Source organism: Danio rerio, chromosome 25, assembly GCF_049306965.1.
Source record: "Danio rerio strain Tuebingen ecotype United States chromosome 25, GRCz12tu, whole genome shotgun sequence".
NCBI lineage: Eukaryota > Metazoa > Chordata > Actinopteri > Cypriniformes > Danionidae > Danio > Danio rerio.
Genome location: NC_133200.1, coordinates 7,947,850 through 7,974,001, shown reverse-complemented (window position 1 = coordinate 7,974,001; position 26,152 = coordinate 7,947,850). Strand labels below are relative to the sequence as shown.

At 37.6% G+C, this 26,152-nt stretch overlaps 2 protein-coding genes and 1 long non-coding RNA gene across 22 annotated transcripts in view; 1 reads left to right on the top strand and 2 right to left on the bottom strand.

The window, feature by feature from the left end:
- Positions 1–12,634, bottom strand: part of hmg20a (high mobility group 20A) — a 94,965-nt gene extending 82,331 nt beyond the window's left edge. For 2 of the 8 annotated variants that reach the window (XM_073941808.1, XM_073941810.1), the window contains exons 1-3: positions 12,546–12,634; positions 12,273–12,381; positions 5,300–5,378 (exon numbers count right to left, since the gene is read on the bottom strand). The gene's annotated coding sequence lies outside the window, so the exon portion shown is untranslated. The remainder of the gene's footprint in view (positions 1–5,299; positions 5,379–12,272; positions 12,382–12,545) is intronic. The other 6 variants (XM_073941807.1, XM_073941811.1, XM_068217325.2 and 3 more) reach the window with 3 other exon arrangements.
- A 4,631-nt stretch (positions 12,635–17,265) lies between these two features.
- Positions 17,266–26,152, bottom strand: part of lingo1a (leucine rich repeat and Ig domain containing 1a) — a 275,532-nt gene continuing 266,645 nt past the window's right edge. For 11 of the 13 annotated variants that reach the window (XM_073942717.1, XM_073942718.1, XM_073942716.1 and 8 more), the window contains one exon: positions 20,835–24,726. In XM_073942717.1, coding sequence (XP_073798818.1) covers positions 22,867–24,714 — 1,848 coding nt within the window. In that variant the 5' untranslated portion in view covers positions 24,715–24,726 and the 3' untranslated portion in view covers positions 20,835–22,866. Of the gene's footprint in view, positions 18,151–20,834; positions 24,727–26,152 lie in introns of those variants that run through there. The other 2 variants (XR_012400196.1, XR_012400197.1) reach the window with 1 other exon arrangement.
- LOC141380871 (uncharacterized) lies at positions 17,275–24,643 on the top strand. Its single transcript, XR_012400200.1, has 3 exons — positions 17,275–18,208; positions 18,281–18,747; positions 19,807–24,643. It is a non-coding gene; the product is annotated as an uncharacterized lncRNA (long non-coding RNA).

Sequence of the window (26,152 nt, the reverse complement as noted above, 5' to 3'; positions counted from 1 at the left end):
TCAATTAATTCTGGACAATTGATTATTCCCAGAATATCAAAATAGGCGGTAGATCTTTCTCATATCTAGCATCTAAACTCTGGAACAGTCTTCCTAGCACAGTTTGGGAGACAGACAGGGGTCAGGAAACTTTTTTAGCAGAGACATTTCAGATTTTCTTTGCCAAATGCATTTTTTTAAAGAGCCACTGGGCATATACAAACATCTCATGTCGAGCAAGTCCATGTTAAGAAAGGATCATTTGTAAAAAAAAATATATATATATATATTTGCCATGAACACTCATGAATGTTGTTTGAATTTACGTGCGCAAGGTTACTATAGAAGTTTTATAACCTTTTTTGGTGTCCGATTTAAGTTAATCCACAGCACTGCACATGCACATTGAAATGTCATTTTATTATTGTTCTTATTCATTTTGCTGTAAAAATATACATTAAAAAGGTCATTTTAATTGTATTTTCAATAGGAAACTGATTTTTAGTGACAGTTTTAATTTTTTATTGAAGGGAGACATATTTTTGGTCAAAGAGCCACATGTGGCTCCCGAGCCATAAGTTCCCTACTCCTGGTCTTTAACTAGACTAAAGTCACATCTCTTTGCATTAGCATACACATAAATCACAAATGCGATTGAAATCCAAATCCTCTAAAGGATTGCTAGTCTGCATTAATGAAAGAAAACGGAGCCAGGAACACTTCTCAAAAGACATTATCATTTGAATGTCTATCATGTTAATCTGTTTTTCCCAACACAATCTCACGGCAATTCATAACTTTTTGATTTAGTGGCCAATTCATATGAATTTGTATGATCTAATTCGTACATTTTAGTACTATTTGCTCATCCTCCAATGACGGTTGGGTTTAGGGGTGGGGTTTGGTGCCACGCGCCTTTTTTGTAAGTCATACGACTTCGTACGACTGAACTTGAACAAATACGTACGAATTAGCCACTAAACTGGCAAAACGTAAAATATTTACATTTTCTCATGAGATCTGGCTGGTTTTTCCTTATCCCGTGGTCTCCATAATCCTGGTCCAGGCCTGACACCACTGGCTTGCTTGGTTTGGGACTTGTAAAGCTGCATATTGATAGTTTTTCTCTTCAGTGTTTGGACTTTCATCAGTGAAATTAAACCACACTGAACTGAACTAAACTAAACTGAAAACTGGACTGAATTTACTAGGAGTTCTATGATAAGCTGCTTTGACACAATCTACATCAGTGGTGCTCAACCCTGTTCCTGGAGATTGACCTTCCTGCAAAGTTCAGCTCCAACCCTGATCAAACACACCTGAACCAATTAATTAGGACCTGAACAGCACTTGATAATTACAGGCAGGTGTATTTGATATGGGTTGCAACTGAAATCTGCAGGGAGGTTCTCCAGGAACAAGGTTGGTCACACCTGATGTACATGGTAAAAGCGCTACAGAAATAAAAACTGAATTGAATAATAGAAGCATGTTTTGTGTCCAGGTGAGTGGGCGGCTTTGACAGAGAGCAGGTGTTTGCTTTCAATTTGACCATTTCACAGGGCAAATGCCTCAGACACAAAACTCTGACCTCAAATTCACCGCCGTTTAAAACACAGACCAGGACCGGCAGCAGTCAGTTAACAGAAAAAAAAAAAAAAAAAAAAAAAAAGGAAAGCAGTTGAAAGCTCTTAGCTCTCGGCAGGGCTGTAGTCAAAGCACACGAGGCTCAGTGTTTTGAGGATGGCAGGTGTTCATCATCTGAACAGGTGTTGTGGCCTCTTCCTCTGACGGCCAGCATTAAACACTGACATCTGGACTCTGAGCGCAGCTGGGTTTGCTTCACATGTCATTTGTGAACACCAGCGTCAGCCTTTTCTGCTCTTTTAAAATATTAACTCCTTCTGTAAGGCCAGTTTAGGCATGAATTGTCATTAGCATTTAAATGAGGCTGGCTAAGCTACGAGACTAGCTATGGATAGTTCAATTAAAATAACTTCAAATATATAATAATATAAATATAATATTACATTTCAACATTTCAACTTCAATATGTGGCGCGCATATATTGTTATGAATATATATTTTAAGATTTTCAATATAGAGTATTTTGTCATGTTGTTATACAGTGCTCAGAATAATTGAGTACACCTCGTTTTGAAAATGAACATTTGTATGCATTTCTCAGTGAACATAGGCAATGTATTTTGGTGCATTTAAGCAAACAGATTTATTAAACAGATATAATTATTAAAATAATATTTTGGTCACCGAACATATTTTGAAATTAAAAGATAATACAATTAAATTGAAGCAAAATATTGCAAACAAAATTTTTACAACCTACAAAATTCCAACAAAACCTTTCTTTTTTATGCTTCTCTTGATTTTTCCTCTCTTAAAATCTTGTATTTAATATTTTTCTCAAACGTATAAATTTGGCTGTACTAGTTTTTGGACCGTTAGCGTAAGTTATTTTGTTAGATTAGCTCCAGATTGGCTTCAGTACTGACTTATGTAATGTATATGCACAAATATAGTATTGTATTGCTTTCTATTACAAATATGAATTTAAATGATACATTTATGAGGGGTCAATTTATATATGCTGCATACAAAATTCTCTAAATTGAAAGCATTTCAATATTTTTAGATTTGCTTTTATTTTCTATTGCATAACTTCCATAATTTAGATTCTTATTGTTACTATTTTTGTTGTTGTTATTGCTTTAAGGTCTTGAGTGGTTGTGAGAGCCAATCGCTTCGTAACACTGTGTATGACTCATGACTCTGTGGCTGCGTCCTAAACCGCATACTTCCATACTATACAGTGCGCTAAAATCAGTTCATCAAATTCGAATATCAGTATGCGAGAAGTACCCGGATGACTTACTACTTCCAGCGAGAAGCTAGCTGCGTCCCAAATCGCATTCTTATGCACTATTCTACGTCATTTTGTAGTATAAATAGTGTAAGTAGTGCATTCACACTGAAAACTCTAAAAACATTAAGTGCACTTTAATTACCCGGATGATGCACTCATTCAGCCGCTAAAATAAAGTGTGTAATGATGGACACTTCACGCACTCAACGACCGCATGTTTGCTTACGTAGCGGAAGGGGCGGAGCTATCGGACGCACATGTTGAATAACTTTATTTATTTTGGATGGTGAAAGCAAAATTCTTCTACGAGAGTGATTATAGGGCCTCCCGATGATGAATGCGGCAATATTCACGGCAGGTATTATTTGATAATTCGGTTGTTTATTTCACTGATTTGGCAACCGTCAAACGTCAGGGAAACGGTTTGAATTTCCGCTTAGTAAAAAAACATTACTGTGCCATTTGGGACGACACTACATACATATACTACCCTGTTGAGTGTGTAAGTGCATAAGTACATAGTGCATGAGTGCATAGTGTATAGTGTGCCATTTGGGACGCAGCTGTAGTAAGCGCTGCACAACTCCATGATGCCCCGCGAGAGAATTCCTAAATGGGAATGAAAGACGCAGGTAGGTGGCGTGACCAAGAGAAAATGGCGGATGTAGAACGTCCGAATTCCATTCATACTTTTTACATTTATACCGTATAGAACGTACTTTCCTAACAGCTGTGTAGTACGTTTAAATTCAAATGCAATACCTACTGAGAATTTGAATTTGAAATATATGTAATTAAAAAAGTAAAAGAAAGGTACAATGTACTTCAGCAAATAAAGTTTGGATATTTATATATAATTTAAATCGACCCTCTTTTGTTAGTACTAATTCATATCTTTCTTTAATTTAAAAATATATTTAATGTTTACTATGCTACATAACGCACTGCAACAAACAGCAAGTCCTATATAAATGAATACTTTGACTGATTGACAAAATAGTGTGCACAGGGTATTTAAAAGAGTAATAAAATAAATTTGCTTTAATATACATACAAATTTATGAATAAATAGAAGAAATTACAGTATTTAATAAAGAGGATTGATTTAATTTACTTCATAAGATCTCTGTGTGTGTATACACTCAAAAATAGTTTTAGCTGCTTGTTCAAACTGCTTATATAACATTAACTGAATCAACACAATTTGTCTGTTTTTGTTGGACAACTTAATTGTTTTATATTCAATCCACCAAAAGTTGTAAAAGCAATTAAGTTAAATTAATCAATTTGTGTTAGGCAACATGAATGAATTGTGTGAAACATTTTTTACAGTGTGTATACAGTTGAAGTCAGAAATATTAGCCCCCCTGAATTATTAGCCCCCTGTTTATCCCCCCCCCCCCACCAATTTCCCTTTAACCCAGAGCAGATTTTTTCAGCACATTTTTAAACATAATATTTTTAATAAATCATCTCTAATAACTGATTTATTTTATCTTTGCCATGATGACAGTAAATAAATATTTGACTAGATATTTTTCAAGACACTTCTATACAGCTTAAAGTGACATTTAAAGGCTTAACTAGGTTAATTAGGTTAACTAGGCAGGTTACGGTAATTAGAAAAGTTATTGTATAATGGTTTGTTCTGACTATCAAAAAAAATTTGCTTAAAGGGGCTAATAATTTTGTCCTTAAACTGGTGTTTAAAAAATGAATAACTGCTTTTATTCTAGCCAAAATAAAACAAATACGACTTTTTCCAGAAGAATAAATATTATCAGATATACTGTAAAAAATTCCTTGCTCTGTTAAACATCATTGGGGAAATATATAAAAAAAAAGAAACAAAAAAATTAAAGGGGGGCTAATAATTCTGACTTCAACTGTTAGTATATATATATATATATATATATATATTCACATAAAGTCAATTAAATTGACCAGCTTTTGTAATTACTGTAACATCATCTCTTTTAATTCAGCTGTTAAAATGGCTGTTGTGATGTTCCCTTCTCAGTTCTCTGGAGGGTTTCTTTCTCCTCCAGCATGTTAATCTGAGATAACTTCATACAAAGAGACGTTCATTAGCAGGTTGGACAAAATTAACACCAATCCTCTTTAGAGCTCACCAGGAGAATGAAACGGATCAGCAAAAAAGTTCAATGTGAATTCATCAGAAACACGGCACACTTTAAAGCACTTACTGAATGAGAATAGAAATGCTCTTATCATGAGAAATGAGTTACACTCTTTAAATAATTCAAGTCAAAGAAGTGGGAAAAAGAATTAGGTTGAATTAGCTAACGCGCTAACACCCCCAAACATTCTCAAAGTTCCTCAAAAAGTCACCAGGATGGTTATTGTTAGATCCGAGGTGAATAAAGTAAGAGTTAAAAGATGATGTGTTCATTTTGTTAAGTTTTAAACACCTACCCTGGTTAAACATGCAGACTGCAGCTCCAAACATTAGCTTTTGCATCAGATCTGGCCTCTGCACTGGTTCATTCATCTTCTAGTCACAAATTAACATAATATTACCATAATTAACATGCGTGTGTCACTGACCAGAGGCTGTTAAACGCTGTTCACACAATCTCCTCCAGCATGTTTGACATTTGGAAGTGCTTACAGCGCAGGTAGAGCACCACACGCTCACGCTAGCCTCGGGTGCAGGAGCTTTGCAGATAATTAATATATTAAAATTGCACTCACATAGCCTCCACTACAACAAAACGAATAAAGAAAGTTAAAAGGTAAAATCCAGTGTGGTTTTTATAAGACTACCCCTCTGATGCATTCACGAAGACAAAGGGAAGTAGCTTATGCTAGCTATAGCATGCTAGCTATCATGCTGCTTACAGTATTTCTGCATTGTGACGTATACTTGACTGAACATATATATATATATATATATATATATATATATATATATATATATATATATATATATATATATATATATATATATATAATTCTGATATACACTCACCGGCCACTTTATTGGGTACATCTTACTAATACCGGATTGGACCAACTATTGGCTTCAGAACTCCATTAATCCTTCGTGGCATAGATTCAACAAGGTACTGGAAATATTCTTCAGAGATTTGGTCTATATTGACATGAGAGCATCACACAGTTGCTGCAGATTTGTCGGCTGCACATCCATGATGCAAACCTCCCGTTCCACTCCATCTCAAAGGGGCTCTATTGGATTAAGTTGTGATGACTATGGAGGCCATTTGAGTACAGTGAACTCATTGTCATGTTCAAGAAACCAGTCTGAGATGATTTGTGCTGATTCATGATGATTCGTAGCACAGAGTGCGCCAAGAAAATATCCCCCAGCCTGAATCGTTGATACAAGGCAGGATGGGTCCATGCTTTCATGTTGTTGACGCCAAATTCTCACCCTACCATCCATATGTTGCAGCAGAAATGGAGACTGATCAGAACAGGCAACGTTCCAATCTTCTATTGTCCAATCTTGGTGAGCATGTACGAACTGTAGCCTCAGTTATCTGTTCTTAGCGGACAGGAGTGGCACCCAGTGTGGTCTTTTGCTGCTGTAGCCCATCTGCATCAAGGTTGGCTGTGTTGTGCATTTAGAGACGTTCTTCTGCATTCCTCTGTTGAAACCAGTGGTTATTTGAGCTACAGTTGCCTTTCTATCAGCTGGAACCAGTCTGGCCATTCTCCTCTGACATCAGGAGTAGATTGGCTAATCGGGAGGACCGGGAGAATTCCCGGTGGGCCGGTCCATTTTTTGGCCACGAGGGCCAGTGTCCCTATCTGCTTGCACTCTCAGCAGTCGCACTTTTTTCATTTATTTATTTATTTATTTGACCATAACCTCACTCTTTTTATTCATTATTTTGCCGCAGCTCTGCTCTTTTTATTTATATTCTCGCAGCCCCATGTGAAAAGTGCAGCCTGCAGGTTAATGATAACGACATAACTATCATTCGAACCCAAACAAGAGCACCTTAGTGAATATAAGAATTCGAATAATTAATATTAATGAATATTACACCTGCTCAATGAAAATCACATGATTCACTACATTAATAAATCAAACATAACTTGATTAGAGATCTAAAAAGAAGAGAAAAAGTTTAAGCCATCAATAGAAAGTAATACTGTGGTTAAAAGAGTCTTGCAAATAACAGTGCAATACTTATTTTTTATTCCAAATGCACCAGCATAACAGCGACATTGTGGTCCAGTGGTCAGCACGATGCGTTACGACGCTGCTGACCTGAGTTTGAACCTCACCTGAGTTATTTATTTTTTATTTTTAGTGTTAAGACACATAATACTTTTTAGGTTACTTATGTTAGTGTACATATTTAATTTATTTTTTTGTTTGACCACCGATACAAAGAACTGGATATTAGGGGTGTCAAAATTAATCGTTTCTTTGGTGCACTGCGATGCAGCCGCGGACAATTCGTATCGGTTCAGTAATAATCATAACCGGTTATTACTGACGTCATTTACCTCATATGCACTCTGTCGTGAGGGAGGCGATTGCGAGTATTTATAGCGCTTTAACTACTTAAAACTCATAAACTGTGCTCAATTTTACTGTGTGTGCTGGATCAGTCTTTCACTGACATATACAACAATAGCCCCTATTTCACTGAGATCGAGAGAATGAAAGTAGCCTACTCCATTTCTCTCTCTCTCTTTCTCACACACACACAGTGGCCCATTTAACCTGCTGGCGTGGCTTTTCTTCTCTTCTTAGCTGTTTTACAGTGTTACTTTTGCATACAGAAACGAGCGCGTGTCTGCAGAGTTTTCTCCACCGTGTCTATCATACTGTCATGTTCACCAGCGAACAACCACCAGATGTCGCTGGTAAACACACACACACACTTAGAACTACACTTTTCCTGGACTACAACTTCATACATGCTCTTCGCCCACACACCCCACTGAAGGAGTGAATGTGTGGCTTAAATGGTGTGTGTTAATCAGTCTCTGAAAGTCCTCAGGTGTGAATGTAAATCAAGCTAAATGAGAAAGCAGGTGTGTGGGCGAAGAGCATGTATGAAGTTGTAGTCCAGGAAAAGTGTAGTTCTAAGTGTGTGTGTTTACCAGCGACATCTGGTGGTTGTTCGCTGGTGAACATGACACATACATCAGCTGTGAGATCGCCGCTGCCGCTTATCAGTATCACTCATCTGTGAAGAACGCAGCGCACAAGAGCCAATCGCAACTGTTTTTTTTTTTGAGGGTGTGACCAATCAAAGGGGTGTAAGAGAAATAGACAAGGATCAGAAATTGAGCTGGATATTTATATTTGTTTATATTATTTGCTAAATGCTCGTTTTGTTTAAAGTTACAGTTTATATATCTGACTGTTTGTATTAAATGACAAAATTGTATTACAAATAGTATATAAATATAAATATATTCATACATTTTAATACAAGAAATGCTGCTGTGAAGAAAATATAAAACTGTGTATGGAAAGCATCGTCAATGCACAGTGATGCACCGAAATATCGAATTGAAACGAATCGATGGCATGATAATCGTAACCGAACCGAACCGTGAGACTAGTGTAGGTTGACAGCTCTACTGGATATTTAAAAAGAGTTTTGTGCAGAATATATATTCAGATATTGCAGGAAAGGACATTGTGATGTTTTAAAGAATAGTGTTGTAGATTTAGCTACCCTTTAATGTTCTCATATTTATTTGAAAAACATTTGAAGTTCTAAAGCAGTTTTTTCCTTGAAAATGACATGATAGTGTCATTAGAAACTGAATTGGAATTGGCGTTATTTTAATATAGTCAGTTGTTAACGGAGGTTGGCTGGTCTAAGGCTTGAAACTCCAGGGCCGAAAAGGAGTCCCGCTCCGGCCCTGTCTGGCATCAACAAGCCATTTTAGCCCACAGAACTGCCGCTCATTGGATATTTTCTCTTTTTCAGACCATTCTCTGTAAACCCTAGAGATGGTTGTGTAAAAATCCCAGTAGATCAGCAATTTCTGAAATACTCAGACCAGCCTGTCTGGCACCAACAACCATACCACGTTCAAAGTCACCTAAGTCACCCTTCTTCCCCATTCTGATGCTCGGTTTGAACAGCAGCAGATCGTCTTGATCATGTCTACATGCCTAAATGCATTGAGCTGCTGCCAGGTGATTGGCTGAATAGAAATTTGCATTAATGAGCAGTTGGACAGGTGTACCTAATAAAATGGCAGGTGAGTTTAGTTGATGATGTAAATGTGATTCTGAGTCTTTAGTTTTAGTATTGACAGTTTGTGCTTCAAATTCAAGCTAATTAGAGACTGTGCTAAAAACAACAACAACAACAAAAAAAAATGTGTTCAGAACAACTGCATTCATTTCCAATCTAGCCCAGCCTAAACTACACACAGGAAACGCCATTCCTGACAAGAGGCCATGTTTAAAATCCTGTTGATATGCATGAGGACGATGAAATAAAAGCCTTTTAAGATTTGAAAGTGCTCTATTCGGGTGTCTTTGCGAGGGGAAACGAGAAACCCTTCAAATGGATAATTACACCTTCATCTTCAGTTCTATAGTGAACTCATGAAACGCGGCTGTCAGAAATGAAAACAGCATTGAGAAGGGAAATGGAAGACGTCTGTGTTTGTGTGCGTCAGCCTGCCTCCAATAAAGCCAAAACAGTTATTTTCTATTCATTAGATAAATTAGTCGGAGTGCCTCATTCAGCGGAGTTTCCGGATGATTCTGCGTCTCGTAAGAAAACCATCATTTTCTCTGTCTCTTTTTTTCGCTCTTTCTATAAGTGATTGCAGCATTGCTTCCTCTGCTACTGCATGATAAATGTATTTTTTTTACTCTTATTGAAGATTTCTAAAGAGTCCATAATGTCTGTAGTACTGTAGCTAGTATTGTTTGTTTGCAAAATAGACATTTTGAGCAGCAAAAATTGAACCAGTTATTTTGATCCCTTCCTAAATGACCTTTCAATGCAGTTGATGCAGAAAGAGAGATTGAAGCTATAGCCTACCTGTGCCCAGTGTTGGGGAAAGTTACTTTTCTAAGTAATGCATTACAATATTAAGTAAATAGTTACTTTTTTATGGGAAGTAATCTGTTATGTTACTTTTGAGTTACTTTTTATTACCTGGCTGAGGCTTGATCTTCCTCAAAACTGGCTTTTTTCTTTCTGCAATAAACAAAACACTTTATAACGCACACTTACATTTACTAGGGGTGTGACGAGACGCTTACTCCATGAGATGAGACGAGACATGAGATTGGGTTCACGAGAATTTTTACACTATTTTTAAGAAATCTTCAATGATAAAAATTCATGAATGGAAAATATTTTAGTCAACTGAATGAAAAATTACTAATTGCAAAACGATTTAGGTGGTTTTTTTAATCAACTTGTTATGAATGCTATTTTACTTCGATTTTAATGAATTCTGTAATGTAAAGGACATGCAAATACTGCAAAATATTTGCTAATATATGAATGGAAAATACAGTTTTATCGCGTCATTTTTGCACTTGCAGTTTTGCGCTAAGTAGCCAATTTTGATCCTGCCCCAAAAATTCATTTAAACCCGGAAGCTGAAATTAGCTAACAAAAGCTCAAAATCATCCAGTTCTGCCTCAAGGTTGGACGTGTTGTGGATTCAGAGACGCTCTTCTGCATTCCTCGGTTGTAACACATTTTTTTCCCCCCACAACTAAAGCTAACAGGTGCTAACATTGTCTTAACTGATGCTCAACACACACAAATCTGTTAAAATCTCAAAAAACGGTTGGGGAGTAGGCATTAAAAATACAATTTATTAGGTAATTTACTAGGTAACATACTCAGTACAACTACTATTTTCACATTACTGTGATAGTTGAATTTAGGGTTAGGGTAGACGTTAATAAAATACAATTAATGGGAAATTTAATAAATAATATAAATAATTCTCATTCTAAATTCACTCTAAAGCTCAATTATAATATCACAACTCATGAGACAACTTTTCACCTTGACAAGAAATCTTGTCGCCGTTGAGTTGCACGAGATCTCGTAGTCTGAGATCTCATCACATCCTTAACATTTACCCTTAAGACATAAACAAATAATATTTCAGGATAATTATATAGGGACGCACAAATATGGAAATTTTCAGTGAGACCGATAGCTTATATGTAGGCCCACACTGAATCTGCGCGCGCAGGATTCCGCAGATCATTAATTCTGTTTATTTACTTAAGTAACTGTGTGTTAATCTATATTTATATAGATGTTTAATGAATCTGATTAATTATCTGATTTATTTGCAATATAGTTTGTACAGTAATTTTTTCTGTCTTTTAGTAGATATATTATGTGAGAGACTTGCTTTGTTTACCAAATAAAGTGAATCTAGTTGGATTTGCATTGTAAACATTAAATAAAAGTTACAAATATTTTATTTTTTATTTCACATATTAAGGTTTTAGTTATGACACTCCCAAAATCCGCAGATCAGCAGATTTTTACCAAAATTCTCTGCAGAAACATCAAAAAAACGTCCGCAGATTCCGTCTGGCCCTACTTATGTTAGCCATTAAATACATTGATTACTTCCCTTAATTTTTTTACATGATTGCAAAAACAAAAGGCAAATACATAAAGTGAACAGCTGATTTTATTTTAAAACCTTAATCTCTAAGCTACTGTTTTCTATGGCCAACTTTCTTTTTATATATATATATATATATATATATATATATATATATATATATATATATATATATATATATATATATATATATAACTATATTCAATTCAATTAATCTGTATTTCTATAATGCTTTTACAATGTAGATTGTGTCAAAGCAGCTTCACATAGAAGATTATAATGATATAAAAATATAAAACATAATGCAATAGATAAAGTCCTTATTATTGAAAGTTTAAAGCAATGTATTTGTTACTTTTGTACTATTTGTCTCAAGTATAATCACTGTCCATAGAGACAATCCCCTTTTCCTTTTCTTCGATGCGTACAATAATGAACACATTCTCTCATTGACTGCATGATTCATTATGACAAATTTTATTTCAGCAATTAATTTTTTTAAAGCTAATTAAATAAACTAAAAAGTAACTTGTGTTAAATTTTCAAAAAAAAGTAACTCAAATATTACTTATTAAAAAAAAAAAGTCATTTGTTACTTTACTCGTTACTTAGAAAAGTAATATTATTAAGTAACTCACTTTAATTACACCCCAACACTGCTTGTGCTGGGAAGTTTAAATCATTTGAATATATTTAAAATGTTACAGATTGATTTCCTAACATGAATCACAAACACACACCCGGTGGCATCTCAAACAAGATAAAACTAATGCTATGAAATTATAAGAGACAGTATAAAGAAGATTAATTCATTGTGTACCTGGGTCTCAGCTCAGCTCAGCTCACCTGTCATCTTCAGAGTCCGCAGGTAGTTCAGAGGTTTATTTTGCCAAGTCACAACTCCATGAAATAAAGTAATGTGGGCTGTCCTGGTTCAATAAGAGAAAGATTATTTCATCAGTCCTCAGGTTTCGAGTGACAGCACAACTGATAGACAGCTGATGATGATCCGTCCACATAAACACATCTCATATAGCTCTACACAGTTTTCAGGAAAGGACGAAATTGTATATTGCCCAGCATTTTTGTGTACCTGCTGTCTGCGTTGCAAGACCATCCATTTCAACCTTATTTATGGTAATCGCTAATGTTGCTCTACGTTTTTTACGACGCCTGTCAGACAAAATGGCGGAACGCGACGAGGGCACGGTTATGATTGGCTGAATCATTTGCTTGTCAATCAAACTGAAGTGGATTTAACTATTGCGGGTTTACTGTTTATATGTATATATATATGAATATAACTTAATTAATGCTTTTGAAACTGTGTTTATATATATATATATATATATATATATATATATATATATATATATATATATATATATATATATAAAACAGTTTCAAAAGCATTAATTAAGTTAAACATTTTAAAAATTTGATGTGCTTGAATCCTTAAAAAATTATTTTATGCACCATACGTTGCAAAATAATGTTTTTTTGGGGCTGAATAGGCTACTGTGTACATGATAATGATAATCTTTATTAGTTTAGAACTCACGAAGAGCATATGCTGCATATTTCTCAATCTTAAAGGCAAAAAGCATGACTATTATGACTAATCATGGCTTGTGACATCATGTCCTGTTTTTGAGTAATAAATATCACACCTTTGTTTCTTTTAAGTGCATATTCAAATGGCAGCCATCTTACCTAAACCACGATGATTAGTTCATTTTAAATAAACAAACCCTAAGTGTAAAGAATATTTTTTTATTATTTATCCTGCTGAAAAAACAACAACAATTTAATCCAGGCTAGGCTGGTTTTAGCTGTTTGTCCAGCCTGGTTTTAGAGAGGTTTTGGCCATTTCCAGGCTGCGTTTTTAGCAATTTCCAGCCAGCTAGTCAGCTAAAACCAGTTTGACCAGCCTGGTTTAAGTTAGGCATAGCTGGTTTTGGCTGATGTACCAGCCAGGCTAAGCTGGTCATCTCCCAGACTGACCAGCAAGCTCAAAATGGCTGAAACCAGCCTGATAGCCCAAACCTCTCTAAAACCAGCAATGGCTGGTTAAAGCTGTTTTTTTCCAGCAGGGAAAAGACAATACAAACATAAAATAATTATATCCCTGCTGTAAAATACAGCTTAAACCAGCCTAGGCTGGTTGGCTGGTTTTAGCTGGTCGACCAGGCTGGTTTTAGAGGGGTTTTGGCTACTTCTAGGCTGGTTTTCAGCCATTTCCAGCCTGGTCTTAGCTGGTCAGACTGAAAAATGACCAGCCAAATCCAGCTAAAACCAGCTTGACCAACCTGGACATAGCTGGTTTTGGCTGGACTCCCAGCTTGGCTAGGCTGGTTAAGCTGGTTTTAGCTGGTCATCTCCCAGCCTGACCAGCAAAGACCAAGCTGGAAATGGCTGAAAACCAGCCTGGAAGTGGCCAAAACCTCTCTAAAACCAGCTAACCAGCCTAGGCTGGTTTAAGCTGGATTTTTCAGCAGGGATCTAATACATTTAAACACAAATTACAAAATACTGCAAATGACATATTCCATATATGAAAAATCTAAACATGAACTTGTAGGCTACGACATATTCAATTATTCTATAGAATGCTTTGAGCAATATAAATATTATAGATGTTCTTTATGAAACCAATAACACCTTATATTATTCTTCATGATCCTGCAGAAAACCGATCATCTACCAGCTTTCAACCCAGTTGACCCTTCATCCCACGTGGTAACAGAGCTGATCCACGTTAAACCAGTTAGGACTAGATAATGAGCACCATTTAAACCAGCTGAGGAATTAGGTTCTTTTCTCCATTAAGCCTCTAATAATATTGTTCAGCAACACGGTTGTCTCTCTTCAGTGATTTTCTTAAGCCCCCGTTCACACATACAGTGATTTTATCGTTGCGGGTCAAGAGCTTTGCTGTGTTGTTGGTGGCTAATAGGCGTTAATGGGAGCTTCACAACTGGACGCAGTGGAAAAACTGATTGCTAATGAGATGAATTTGCTATTAAAAAATAAAATGTTCTGTTTTGACAAGAATGACTCATTGCATGTGTGAACAGCATTTGTTTAGAGAAAAAAATACATTATTGTTCATTTTAGTGCTCAAATTGTACATAAAATGGGCTCTAACTCTGTTTACTTCTTGTATTTAAATGTCTACATAAATCTGATCACAAGTATACAACACTATTTATGGAAAAAGACTTTTATAGTTGTAAAAGAGGTAGTTCGATTGAATTGCTTTTGTAGTGCAATCCAAATGAATGCAATCAAGCAACCATGAAAGATCCTCGACTCTTCATCTATTGTCCGAACATGTGATGAATACGAGATGTGCTGTAAGAGAACACATCAAAACAAGGTACTATTCATACAGTACTCATGCATGCTGTATACCAAACCACATGGATAGCAATCAATATCTCAATTGCCACATCCTTCTCATTTACTTCCACATGAAATTGCTTGTAAGCAACATAACATGGGATTGCTCATTCAATAGTACTTGTGCGTCACACTGAGTGCTTCCATGGAAGTAATGTGCAGACTGTAGTGAAGTAGAGAGGACATCAGAATCGGTCGCAATTAAATGCATGTAAACACCTGGTGAAAACAGAAATGGATCTCAAATAATAACTTGTGGGCAGATTAAATATGAAAATATTTGCATAAATATGGAAATATGTGCTTTAGCATACAATTGTGCGAACTGCAAACTTTAAAACCGTTTGACTGCAGAGGGCGCTAGAGGGCAGTGTTACACCAACAACCTTTGTTCCTTTTCACATTAAAGATATATACAGTGATACTATCAAAAATCAAACGTTTATTTTCATGCAGTTTTTTGGAAAACACCAAATAAAAACAACAAAATAGCTTAACGATGTCTGTTATTTCCAATCATATATGTTTGTGTTACCAATCGGTCTTTATGGACAACTTTTCAAGTGGATTTGTCACCTGAAATGTGCATCCAAACGTAACCGGAGATATGTATTTTACATTTCGCATAAATGTAGCCTGTATTCCTATTTTTATATTTGATGTGAAGGTCTAAATTGTTTATTAGCTTGTGATTTTAGCTGTAATAAACTCCTTATCAAACTTGCCAATTTTCACAAACAAGCTTTGGAAGCAATTAAGCTTGAATTCTGCCACAATTTCCCCCTCACAAATCTATATTATGGAATAATAGGAATGAGCTGCGGGGTAAACAAATCTATTTTTATCAAATTATAGGCGGACAGAGGAATAGTTTTTATTTTAGATTTGTTAAAAAGGACGGTAACATTTACTTTTTGAGTTTTCTGCAATTACGGAAGGGATATTTTAACACAATCTCACGGCAATTCGTAACTTTTTCATTTAGTGGCTAATTCGTATGAATTCGTACGATCTAATTCGTACAATTTAGTACGATTTGCTCATCCCCCAATGACGGTTGGGGTTAGGGGTGGGATTTGGTGCCACGCCTCCTTTTTAAAATCATACCATTTCGTACAACTGAATTCGTACGAATTAGCCACTAAACTGGCAAAACGTAAAATACTTACGTTTTCTCGTGAGATCAGGCTGGTTATTTCACCCAGAGTATATGATTAGGTCATAAAATCTATTACAACTGACTACAATCTGTGCTTGTACAGACGTAAAATATGAAATGCCAAAATGAGCTATTGGAGGGGTGGAAATACTGATGTTAAATGCAATAATTGGTACAAGTCTAGCTTGTGCCCAAAGCTTTTTATAAATGGAAATTAAATTACTCGGTTTTGTCCACTATTAAAATTTGGCCTGGTGTCAACAAGTTTCTCAAGCCTAATAAGATGAAAAAACTTCATTTTAAAATGCTTCATTATTACTATCCTTGTAACTCTTTACTGTCTCAATTTAATATAAACAATTCTTCGCAAAGCACATTCTGTAATTGTAACCTGGAAACAATAGCGCATTTATTTTTAGAATGCAATTTTGTAGAAAAATTTTGGACAGAAATATCTTGGCTTGTCTTGTCATCTTACAAAATCTTTGATTTTAATATAATTAATTTATTGGTTTTGATTTGGGAGTCAGATTGTAAGGAAATAAACAGTATAAGTAAAAATGTTAACTCTTTGTGGCCTTTTCCATCTTCACAAATGTAGAGTTGTTCAGTGTTTGCCTAATTTTACAACATTTTCTTTTTACTTTATTATGAATCTTACTGCCTGTCACAAAATAATAATATCGCAAAATAATTTAGTATATAATAGTAATAATAGTTTTTCTTACAAGTATTTTTTCCCTTACCCCTTGTATCATTGTTACTAGATGTACAATGAATATGTATAATTTGGATTCAGATCACACAATGTTTGCACAATTTAATGTTTCATGTATTCCCTGTTACTTATGTTAATAATAATAATAAAAAGACAAGAGTAAAGTGAAATGTGATTCTCCCAGTTATCTAAAACAAACTGTTTGGTTTTTAATGTGTTGCTCATTGTTTGTATTTAAATATTTTCCTATTGTTTTTATTTCACTGTATTTAATTGCTTTTATAATATTTTGTGTTATCTCTAATCTGGGTTATCAATAAACTAAAGCAAAAACCATAACAAAATAAATAAATAAATAAAATAAATGTAGCCTGAAGCACGTATTTCCAATGAACCTGGGTTGTGTTAATACCAAGTGAAAAAAATCATATATGTATATTAATACCTCCTACTATGTAATAATAATATTAATAATAATAATAATAATAATAATAATAAAGATTCTTCTGTACAGCAAAAAATAAACAAGGCACATTTTTTGGTAAAAAAATCTCCATAGATTGTTTAATACAACATACCATATTTTCAACAATTCAACATCAATAAAATTGTGTTAATTAAAAAAAAGAAAGGATAACGAAAAAAGAAAACAAAATGCATATTACCTTTATTGCACAGAACAATTTAAACATTTTGTCATACTAGATTTTTTCACCTTTTTAGGTCTTTTTTTCCTTTTTTCTTTAGTATAAAAGAATATTATGGACCACATTAATGCACATTATCATCCTGGGCTGAATGTCGGAGAGGTCATAGAAAGATTTATTCGATGTGACGGGGTGAAAAAACAGCAGGTTGACCACAAAGGCAGAGGATCAGAGAAAGACTCAGGTATGTGTGTCAGATTAACTCTAAAGTGGATCAGTAAGGGTTAAACCATCTGTGCGGCTTCTCCATCTGCAGCTTCAGTCAGCAGTATAAACCACTTAGCAAGGCGAAACCCATCTACACCAGAGCACAATCCAGCGCGTAAACACAGCTCAGTGTCCTTGCATGGAAATCACCTGGCCTGCTCGGCCCAGATTAAACACACACTTAAAAACACAGCTGTAGTGTAGCGAGAATTCATTAAACCATTGCATTTCAGCACCAAAACCTGCACACGGCTCCGCGTTTAATTGTGCGTTCTTCTCATTTAAGTTACTCCATCTTCTTCGTTCACAAACATTTAACATACCGACAGTAAACATGAATGCTAGTCTTGTTCTCCAAGTAGACAGTGGTCAGTGCAACAAATTATTATGACAAACCATTTAAACATTTACATTTTTAAACATACTAGTATCTATTTTCATGCCTTGGTATTTTAACTAATTTTTATTCATTATCCTACTGAAAAATCCATCTTAAAGGTTTTAGCTGGTTTTAGCTGGTCAACCAGGCTAGTTTTAGAGGGATTTTGGCCATTTCCAGGCTGGTTTCCAGCCATTTCCAGCCTGGTCTTAGCTGGTCAGGCTGGAAGATGACCAGCTAAAACCAGCCTGACAAGCCTAGCCAGGCTGGGAGCCCAGCCAAAACCAGCAATGTAAAGCTTAAATCAGGCTGGTCTAGCTGGTTTTAGCTAGATTAAACTAGTCATTTTCCAGCTTGACCAGCCAAGACCAGGCTGGGAATGGCTGGAAACCAGCCTGAAATGGCCAAAACCCCTCTAAAACCAGGCTGGTCAACCAGCTAAAACCAGCCACCCATCCTAGGCTGGTTTAAGCTGGATTTTTCAGCTGATTTAATATTAATGTTTATTTATTTAGGTAGCTGTTCCTATTATTAGATACAAGAACTGATTTCATTCATAGTACTAGTATCTAACAAATAAAACTAGTCCAGCAGACACACAACGTCATAAGATGTTAATATTAGGTTAGATTTAGGTCGCAAGCGTCTAAGGACAATGCTATTTCGATGTCCAATCGCTTATTTCACGCGCCCGCCATTTTAAAGAATCAAAGCGAGGCTGCGGTGGGAAGAAACCCGGAAGTATAGGACCAGCACTGTAAACATTGCAATAACATGCTGTGGACTACAAACCTCCAGCTGTTGCCGAGAATTCCAATTGCAGATATTGTGTAAACATCCCTTTAATATCATTCTGCAAGTTTAATTTAAACAATTAAAAACAATTTAGCATCAAACAACGTCACAATCTCTTTGAGAGTAATATGCTCAAGTGTCCTCCTAGGCTTCAGTTCATGGCACCAGTTAAACACTGTGGGGACGCTTTCCTGCTTCAGCCTATGTAAGTTAACCTGGTGGGCGATAAAACACTGCAGTCGTCTGTAGCACACCCTTGTGTTGTCTGTAATAGTGTTGTCTCGGTACTGAAGTTTTAAAAACGTCTATTTCCTGCTAACATTCAAGCGCCGCTGAGCGCGTTCATAAACAGCACTGATTTACCATAGTATTCACCAGTGCTCATCAGTTAACCGCACTTCACCCAGTGCAAACACAGATACACGGACACTGGAGCGCGCAGCAGCGGTGAAGATCAGTCGAGTTATCAAGCAGATCACTCGTCTGTGTTTGTGCTCGGTAAACAGCAGAGGGTGAACTGATGACCTTCTCGGCCAATCACAGTCATTTCTGTTGAGCACATGAACACAATGGCAAATCAGCGCTGTTTTAAGAAAGCCATCAACAGTGCCTTAAAAGTTAGCAGGAAATTGACAGTTTTCCTTTTAATTCAGTATCATGACAAGTCTAATATAGTGAAAGAATCAGGTCATTAACTCGAGTTTGATAAATGGCATCTAAAACATGTGTTTGGGAAAGAAAACGTTAGCTAACTAGTGCCATTTCCCTTAACTTAGCTGAAAATTAGGTCTGATATCTCTTTTTATTTCCACCATTCATTCAGAACGGACCTTTGGGTCACCCGGAAGGCGGTGAAATGATAAATTTGTGTCACTTTTTCTTCGCTGATAAGAAATACAGCCAAGTACAAGACGTTACTATGTAACTCCCAACGATTCTTCCGGGTTTTTTCCCACCGCAGCCTTGATTTCACTTTTAAAAACGGAGGGCGCGTGAAATTAGTCTAAAATCACGTGAAATTACGTTGATATTTGATTGATTTTAGGTTGTGTTGGATAGTGACAAAAATTCCAACATCGAGCCAACATCTTAAACTAACGTCATATTGACGTCAAATACTGACATTTATTCAACGGGTATGGCAACCAAAATCCAACGTCTGATAGACGTCATAGTGGTAACGTCTATACAATGTCAAGCTGTAACATCATCAGATGTTGATATTTGGTTGTTTTTAGGTTGTGTCGGAAAGTAACCAAAATGCAACGTCTATCTGACGTTCGATATTGACGTCAGCCTGATGTTGGTTTCTGACGTCATCCCAATTTTCATTTCCAAACAAAATGCAACGTCCTACGATGTTGGAGTACAATGTCAATCTGACGTCACGTTGACGTCCTGTGCCTGCTAGGAGTATTGGTTTAATAGATACAAATATTGAAAGTTTATTTATAAGTAATTTTCAGAGCATCACATGCTTATCATTGCTTACAGACGGTCCCGCATTGTTCAATTTATGATACACCAATCAGATGATTCCTAAGCCACTATAACTACACAAAGTTCCATATAACAGCCATCTTCATTTTGAAGAATCCCCCCTTCCACCCTTACTCCTCCTCCCTTCCTAGATGGGTGACACGGTGGCCCAGTGTTTAGCACTGTTGCCTTACAGCAAGAAAGTCACTGGTTCTAGTCATTACCAAGCCAGCCGACATTTCTGTGTGGAGTTTACACATTTTCCCCTTGCTCAAGTGGGTTTACCCCGAGTCCCCCGGTTTCCTCCCACCATCCGAAAACATGCACCTTAAGTTATATCACTAAACCGCAACATAGACATGCTCCTAGTAAGTAGTTATCTCTTAAGAGCAATCACTATCTGTTCATTACTACAGCAGGGGAGTTCTCAAGATCTACCAGAGCTCAAACTCCCCTCTCGCCTTGCAAACGGGAGGGAGCCCCAGGCTCGAGGATCTTATGAGCTCAGGGCTCTCTCTCTCGGGACAGCATGCCAAACTAGCTTTATAATCAACCACTAGCTAAGTGTGAACTCTTAAAGTACTAGAATCAATTAGGTTTTAAGTACCAGAATGTAAAAACAGGTACTGGTATCATAAAAAAAATAAGGACGTAATGAATACCTAAAACAATCTTGTGGCGTAACTTTTTGATTTAGTACCTAATTTTAATTAATTTGTATGATGTCATTCATACTCATCCTAGTACGATTTGCTCATTAACCAATGAGCAAGAGTTAGGGGTGGGGCGTAGGGGTATGCATCCTTTTAAAATTGGCTTACGTTTCCATGTGAGATGGAGCTAGAATACCAAGTAGATATTAAAAAAAATATTTGGATTTATTAAACATCTAAACATAAACATCTTGGCTAAAACAAGGCTAAATTTGAGAAGTCAAAATCTAATTTCTGGTTTATTACTATTAATCCATAGTAATCAAAACAGAACAGTTGATATTTGATAGACAGTTCCACATAGAAGTCAATGTCGAAAATGTGTTACTGCTAACTGTAAAATGGATACTTGTCATTATTACAAACATTAGTATCTAATAAAAAAAACCACTAGTATCTTTTAAAAATATCACCCTAGAGAAAAAATAATAAGCTGTAATCGGTAGCCAATAGTTAAGCATTAATATCTAATAAAAAAGACACAAGTAGCTATAAAATAAGTACTAGTAGCATGACAATAGATACTAGTATGTTTGATAGATTAAATGTTGAGTGCAGCATCTGTGCCTTTAGACGTGCTGGAGTGTTTCTTTGGGAACCAACGCTTCATAAAATGTTAAGAAAACAGATTTGTGATCATAAGACAGGTCCAAGACTGAGACCATCAGACAGGTTTGAGAGCATGAGACAGGTTTAAGAACCGAGGGACGGATCTGAGAGCATGAGACAGGTGTGAGACCCAGCAGGTGAAGGTGATTGAGTGCTGTCGAGCATATTAACACTCTCACCTTTTGATGAAATGATTGATTCTGTTTCAAACTCGCTCACTCTCGCACCTACGCACTCCGAGATAGAGCTATACATTCTTGGTTTGGCTTCTGAGTTGAAAAAAAAAAAACAACTCGAAATGGGTTGTTATAAAAAAATGTGAAGCTGTAGTGCCATTAAATGGGTTTAAACCTGACCAGGCACGACAGAAATGCTTGCCGTAGGCTAAAATGATCATCGCTACATAAAATCAAAGCAAAACACACAACAAAAGTCACATAATTACCGGTGCTTTCACTTGCCTAGCCATTAATCCAACCTGTACTTGCTTATCTAGATGCCTGAGTCGTGAAATTCCCTTCGTTAATCCCACAGATATCCGCATCTGAAAGCAAAATTAGACCCTAACTGCAGAGTACAGATGCAAGGAAACAATGTGTGGTGAAAGTTGCGCTATGCACACACTTTTCTGTGACAGGAATGGGAATGCAATCTATTATATTCCACATTCTGTTGTTAGGACACAATGTAGAAAACAAATTTGGCCAAATTCAGCAGTTAGGCTTGCTTAATGTGCTTTTCACCCTGATTTATTTATCTACTTTTACTCTCATAAAACTATTCATTTTAGTAGAAAGCAAGAAACCAATAGGTTAAACAAAGAGGATGCGAGCAGCAGGACTGCAGGGAGAAGGATGCTCTGCCTTTGCATTCTGAAGGTTGACACAAAACATTTTGGAGGTTCGGTTTTCCTTTTTTTCCACGTTTTTTTTTAGCCCATAAAAATCCACAGGAACTTAAGTGTTTTAAAACAAAATCCTCTCTCAAAGATATTGGTCCCCGTAGGCTGAGTTTAAGCGGCCATCACAGAGGAGTGCGCAAGAGGACATTTTCCCCCTCTCATGTTCAATATTGAACAAAAGCACCAACCACCCCCCCTGTGCCGCACATCCGTCTTTAGAAAGGGGGAGAAAAACCCCTCCTCTATGGGGAGCTCATCAGAGCCAGAGGTTGTTCAGGCAGGGAATCTCTTGCTTTTGTCTTTACGAGTCTTTACGAGTAGGGTCTTTTGAACTCCCTGGTTGGATTATATCATTTTCATGTTAAATTTCCGAGGGGCATCGGCGCCGCTGCTGCTCATCCCAGCGTCCGATTTGCGTGGGACATACTCAATCTCAATATTGTGTTTGCTGTTGCCTTTGCCTCTGCTCCAAAGAAAGAGCAGAACAAGGCAGAACAGAACCACACCCAAGAAAGAGATGAAGCCCATGGTGGTGGCGATGATTAGCGTCTTTATATCGAATGGAAACGGGACTGTCGCTCTAGTTTCGTTGATGCTGTTGTCGTTGGGTTGGTTGGAGATGAACGCCAAGGTTTTGTTGGGTTGATTGGGCCAGTCTGGCGAGTAACTGTGAACATGTAGGTGGGCTAAAGCGGTGTCGTTTCCACCAGCATTACTAGCGATGCAGCCATACGTGCCATTATCCTGAATCTGAGCATATCGCACCTCTAGGGTACCATCTGGGAAAACAGTAAGCCGACCTATCGTTTTCATAGTGATGAACTGCTTTTGTGGTGAAAGCCACATGATCACTGGCGTCGGGTCTCCGTCTGCTTGGCAGACAAAGTGGACAGTGGTGCCCTCATCGACAAACTTCTGCTGTGGCTTTCGATCTCGGATCCTAGACTTGCGACAGGTAAAGTAATTAGGCTGAAGTATGTCAGGAAAGTCCTTGAACTCTTTTCCCTGAACAAACTCAGGTGAGGAGCACGTTGGTTGTTGTCGGTTGAAATTGAGCCTCCAGCGGCGGCGGAAAACCCAAAGCAAACGGCAATCGCAAGCCAATGGGTTGTCGTGCAATGCAAGCGTCTCCAGGTTCCCCACCGAATGAAACACAGACTCCTCCAAGGTAGTAAGGAAGTTGCTAGAGACATTGAGGACTTTTAGGTAGTTGAGACCTCTAAAAGAGTAGGGCTCGATCACTGACAGTCGGCCGCCCACAAGGTACAACTCCTGCAGTCGGAGCAGGTCATGAAGCCGATTGCCCTCAATCATCTGGATGGGATTGTAGGACATGTTGAGGAAACGAAGATAAACCAGGTGCCGCAAGGCTAAGTATGGAATCGATGTCAAGTTTGCGTTAGTGATCGTTAGGGAGGTTAGATTCAATCCGTACAAGCAGTTGGTGGTCATGGTATCCAGGTAGGGCCAGTTGGCGATCTCCAGCACTTTAAGACGATACAGCCTTTTAAAGCTGTAGTCTCTAATGCTGTTGATGTTGAGGTTTCGCAAGCGCAGTGTGACCAAGCTGTGCAGATGCGTAAAGGCCTCTGTGGGGACAGAGGTTAGGTTGCACTTTTCTAGCGTGAGTTGCTCTAGGCTGCTAAGGCCATGAAAGGCCCTGTGGGATATGAAGACAAGGTCATTATCCCCGACCTCCAAAGAGCGCAGGTTGTACAGATCCTGGAACATGTAGTCCAGCAGAATTACGATCTTATTTTCACTGATATCCAGCTTGGTTAGGTTACTTAGGCCTGTGAACACTCCCAGCTGGATGAGCTTTAACTTGTTGCTGCGAAGGCCGAGAGTCTGCAGGCCATAGAGGTTGTTAAAGGCGCCGGGCTCAATGGCCGAGATGGTGTTCTCATTGAGCTCCAACTCCTCCAGTTGCGGGAAGGCAGAGAACTCATCTGGGTTTATGGTTTTGATTCGATTCTTGCTGAGGTCTAGGAGTCGAGTTTCCGACGGGATCCCCTCTGGAACGGACATCAGCTTCTTGCGGTGGCACAAGACCGAGCGCTCTTGAACATTGCACTCACATCGCGATGGGCAGCCCGTGGCAGAGCCAGACAGCACTGTGCCCAGCATCAGTATTAGAATGGGCTGCCAGCATGCCACCAGGAAGCTGTGCCCACTCACTTCCCCTGCCACCATCCTACCGGTTACCTGCACAAACAGAGAGAAGAAGAGCAGTGAGTTATAAAATATGAAATTCAAGGCATCCAAATCAATAAACAATTACACTGCATGGTATTGACTAAACGTTCTACTATTTTATTTTCACTGGCAAGCAGAGAATGGCTCTGAAACATCAGTGAATAGTTTGTTTATTGAACGCCTCGCACTGGAAAGGGTAAAAGAGTGTTTTACTAAGTGTTTTGCTGATAGATCAGAAATTATTTTGCTTTTCCAAAGTGTCAGCTGCATGTTTCATCAAATTATAGACGCACATGTAGAACTGTCAGATTATTTAGGAAGAGCCAAAGGCATAACCACACGAATCGGCACTTTTGGATTCGATCTCCTTTGTTTTCACCTCAGCCAGTTTGACTTCAAAGGCTTTAAACACAATAGCATTCGTGCTAACCGAGCTCAGGGACTTGCCTTGGAATCCATTGCAAGGGTTACATCACCATCATAAGATATTTATGACCGCTCTAAACCTCTGATGCACCTAACACAGCCGAGCATTGAGTTTGAAGACCGATTCTGTGTCCCAACCAGCCTTTTCACTTTCAAATCCACTGAGCGTTCACACTTCCACGTCTAGGATTCATATAAAACGACAGGATGGAAGCATATGTGTGAATTTATCTGCAATTTTCAAAGAAAATCCACTTCACAGGAAGTCAGCAGGCGTGCATATAAAATAGCCAGCATATGGCATCTGCGAGTGAGACTAAATGACGAGGAGACCAATCTGAAACACTCTCCCTCTCTGCAGAATGACCATGCTGACCATTTAAATCTGTACACAGAGATTCTGAAGCGTCCTGACTCAGCAAACAGCACTGTTCATGCATAACTGCCCTCATTGTAAAGTTTAGCATCTTAGCTGTGGTTTGGCTTTCTTCTCCTTACAATTAAACTGGCTTCAAAACGCATCTACAAAATAAAGAAGACTTGCTGAAAATCATCTTTTAAGGCAGAGTTAGCCCCAAAAATAGAAGATCATGTACTCATGCTCCACTTGAACTTCTTTCTTCTGTAAAGTGGTTTATTTATAAACTAATTTCGAGAGGATCACATGCTTATGATTGTTTGCAGAAATATACCCTAAGTTCCATATGACAGCCATCTTTGTTTTGAAGAACCCCCCATTCCACCCCGACGACTCCTCCTTTCCTAGATGGGTGGCATGGTGGCCTAATGGCCCAGTGGTTAGAACTGTCACCTCACAGCAACTGGTTCTAATCCTTACCAAGCCAGCCGACGTTTCTGTACGGAGTTTACACGTTCTCCCCGTGCTCACGTGGGTTTCCCTCGAGTCTCCCGGTTTCCTCCCATCGTCCAAAAACATGCAACTTAAGTTAATTGACTAAACCACACCATACACATGCTCCTAGTAAGTAGTTATCTCTTAAGAGCAATC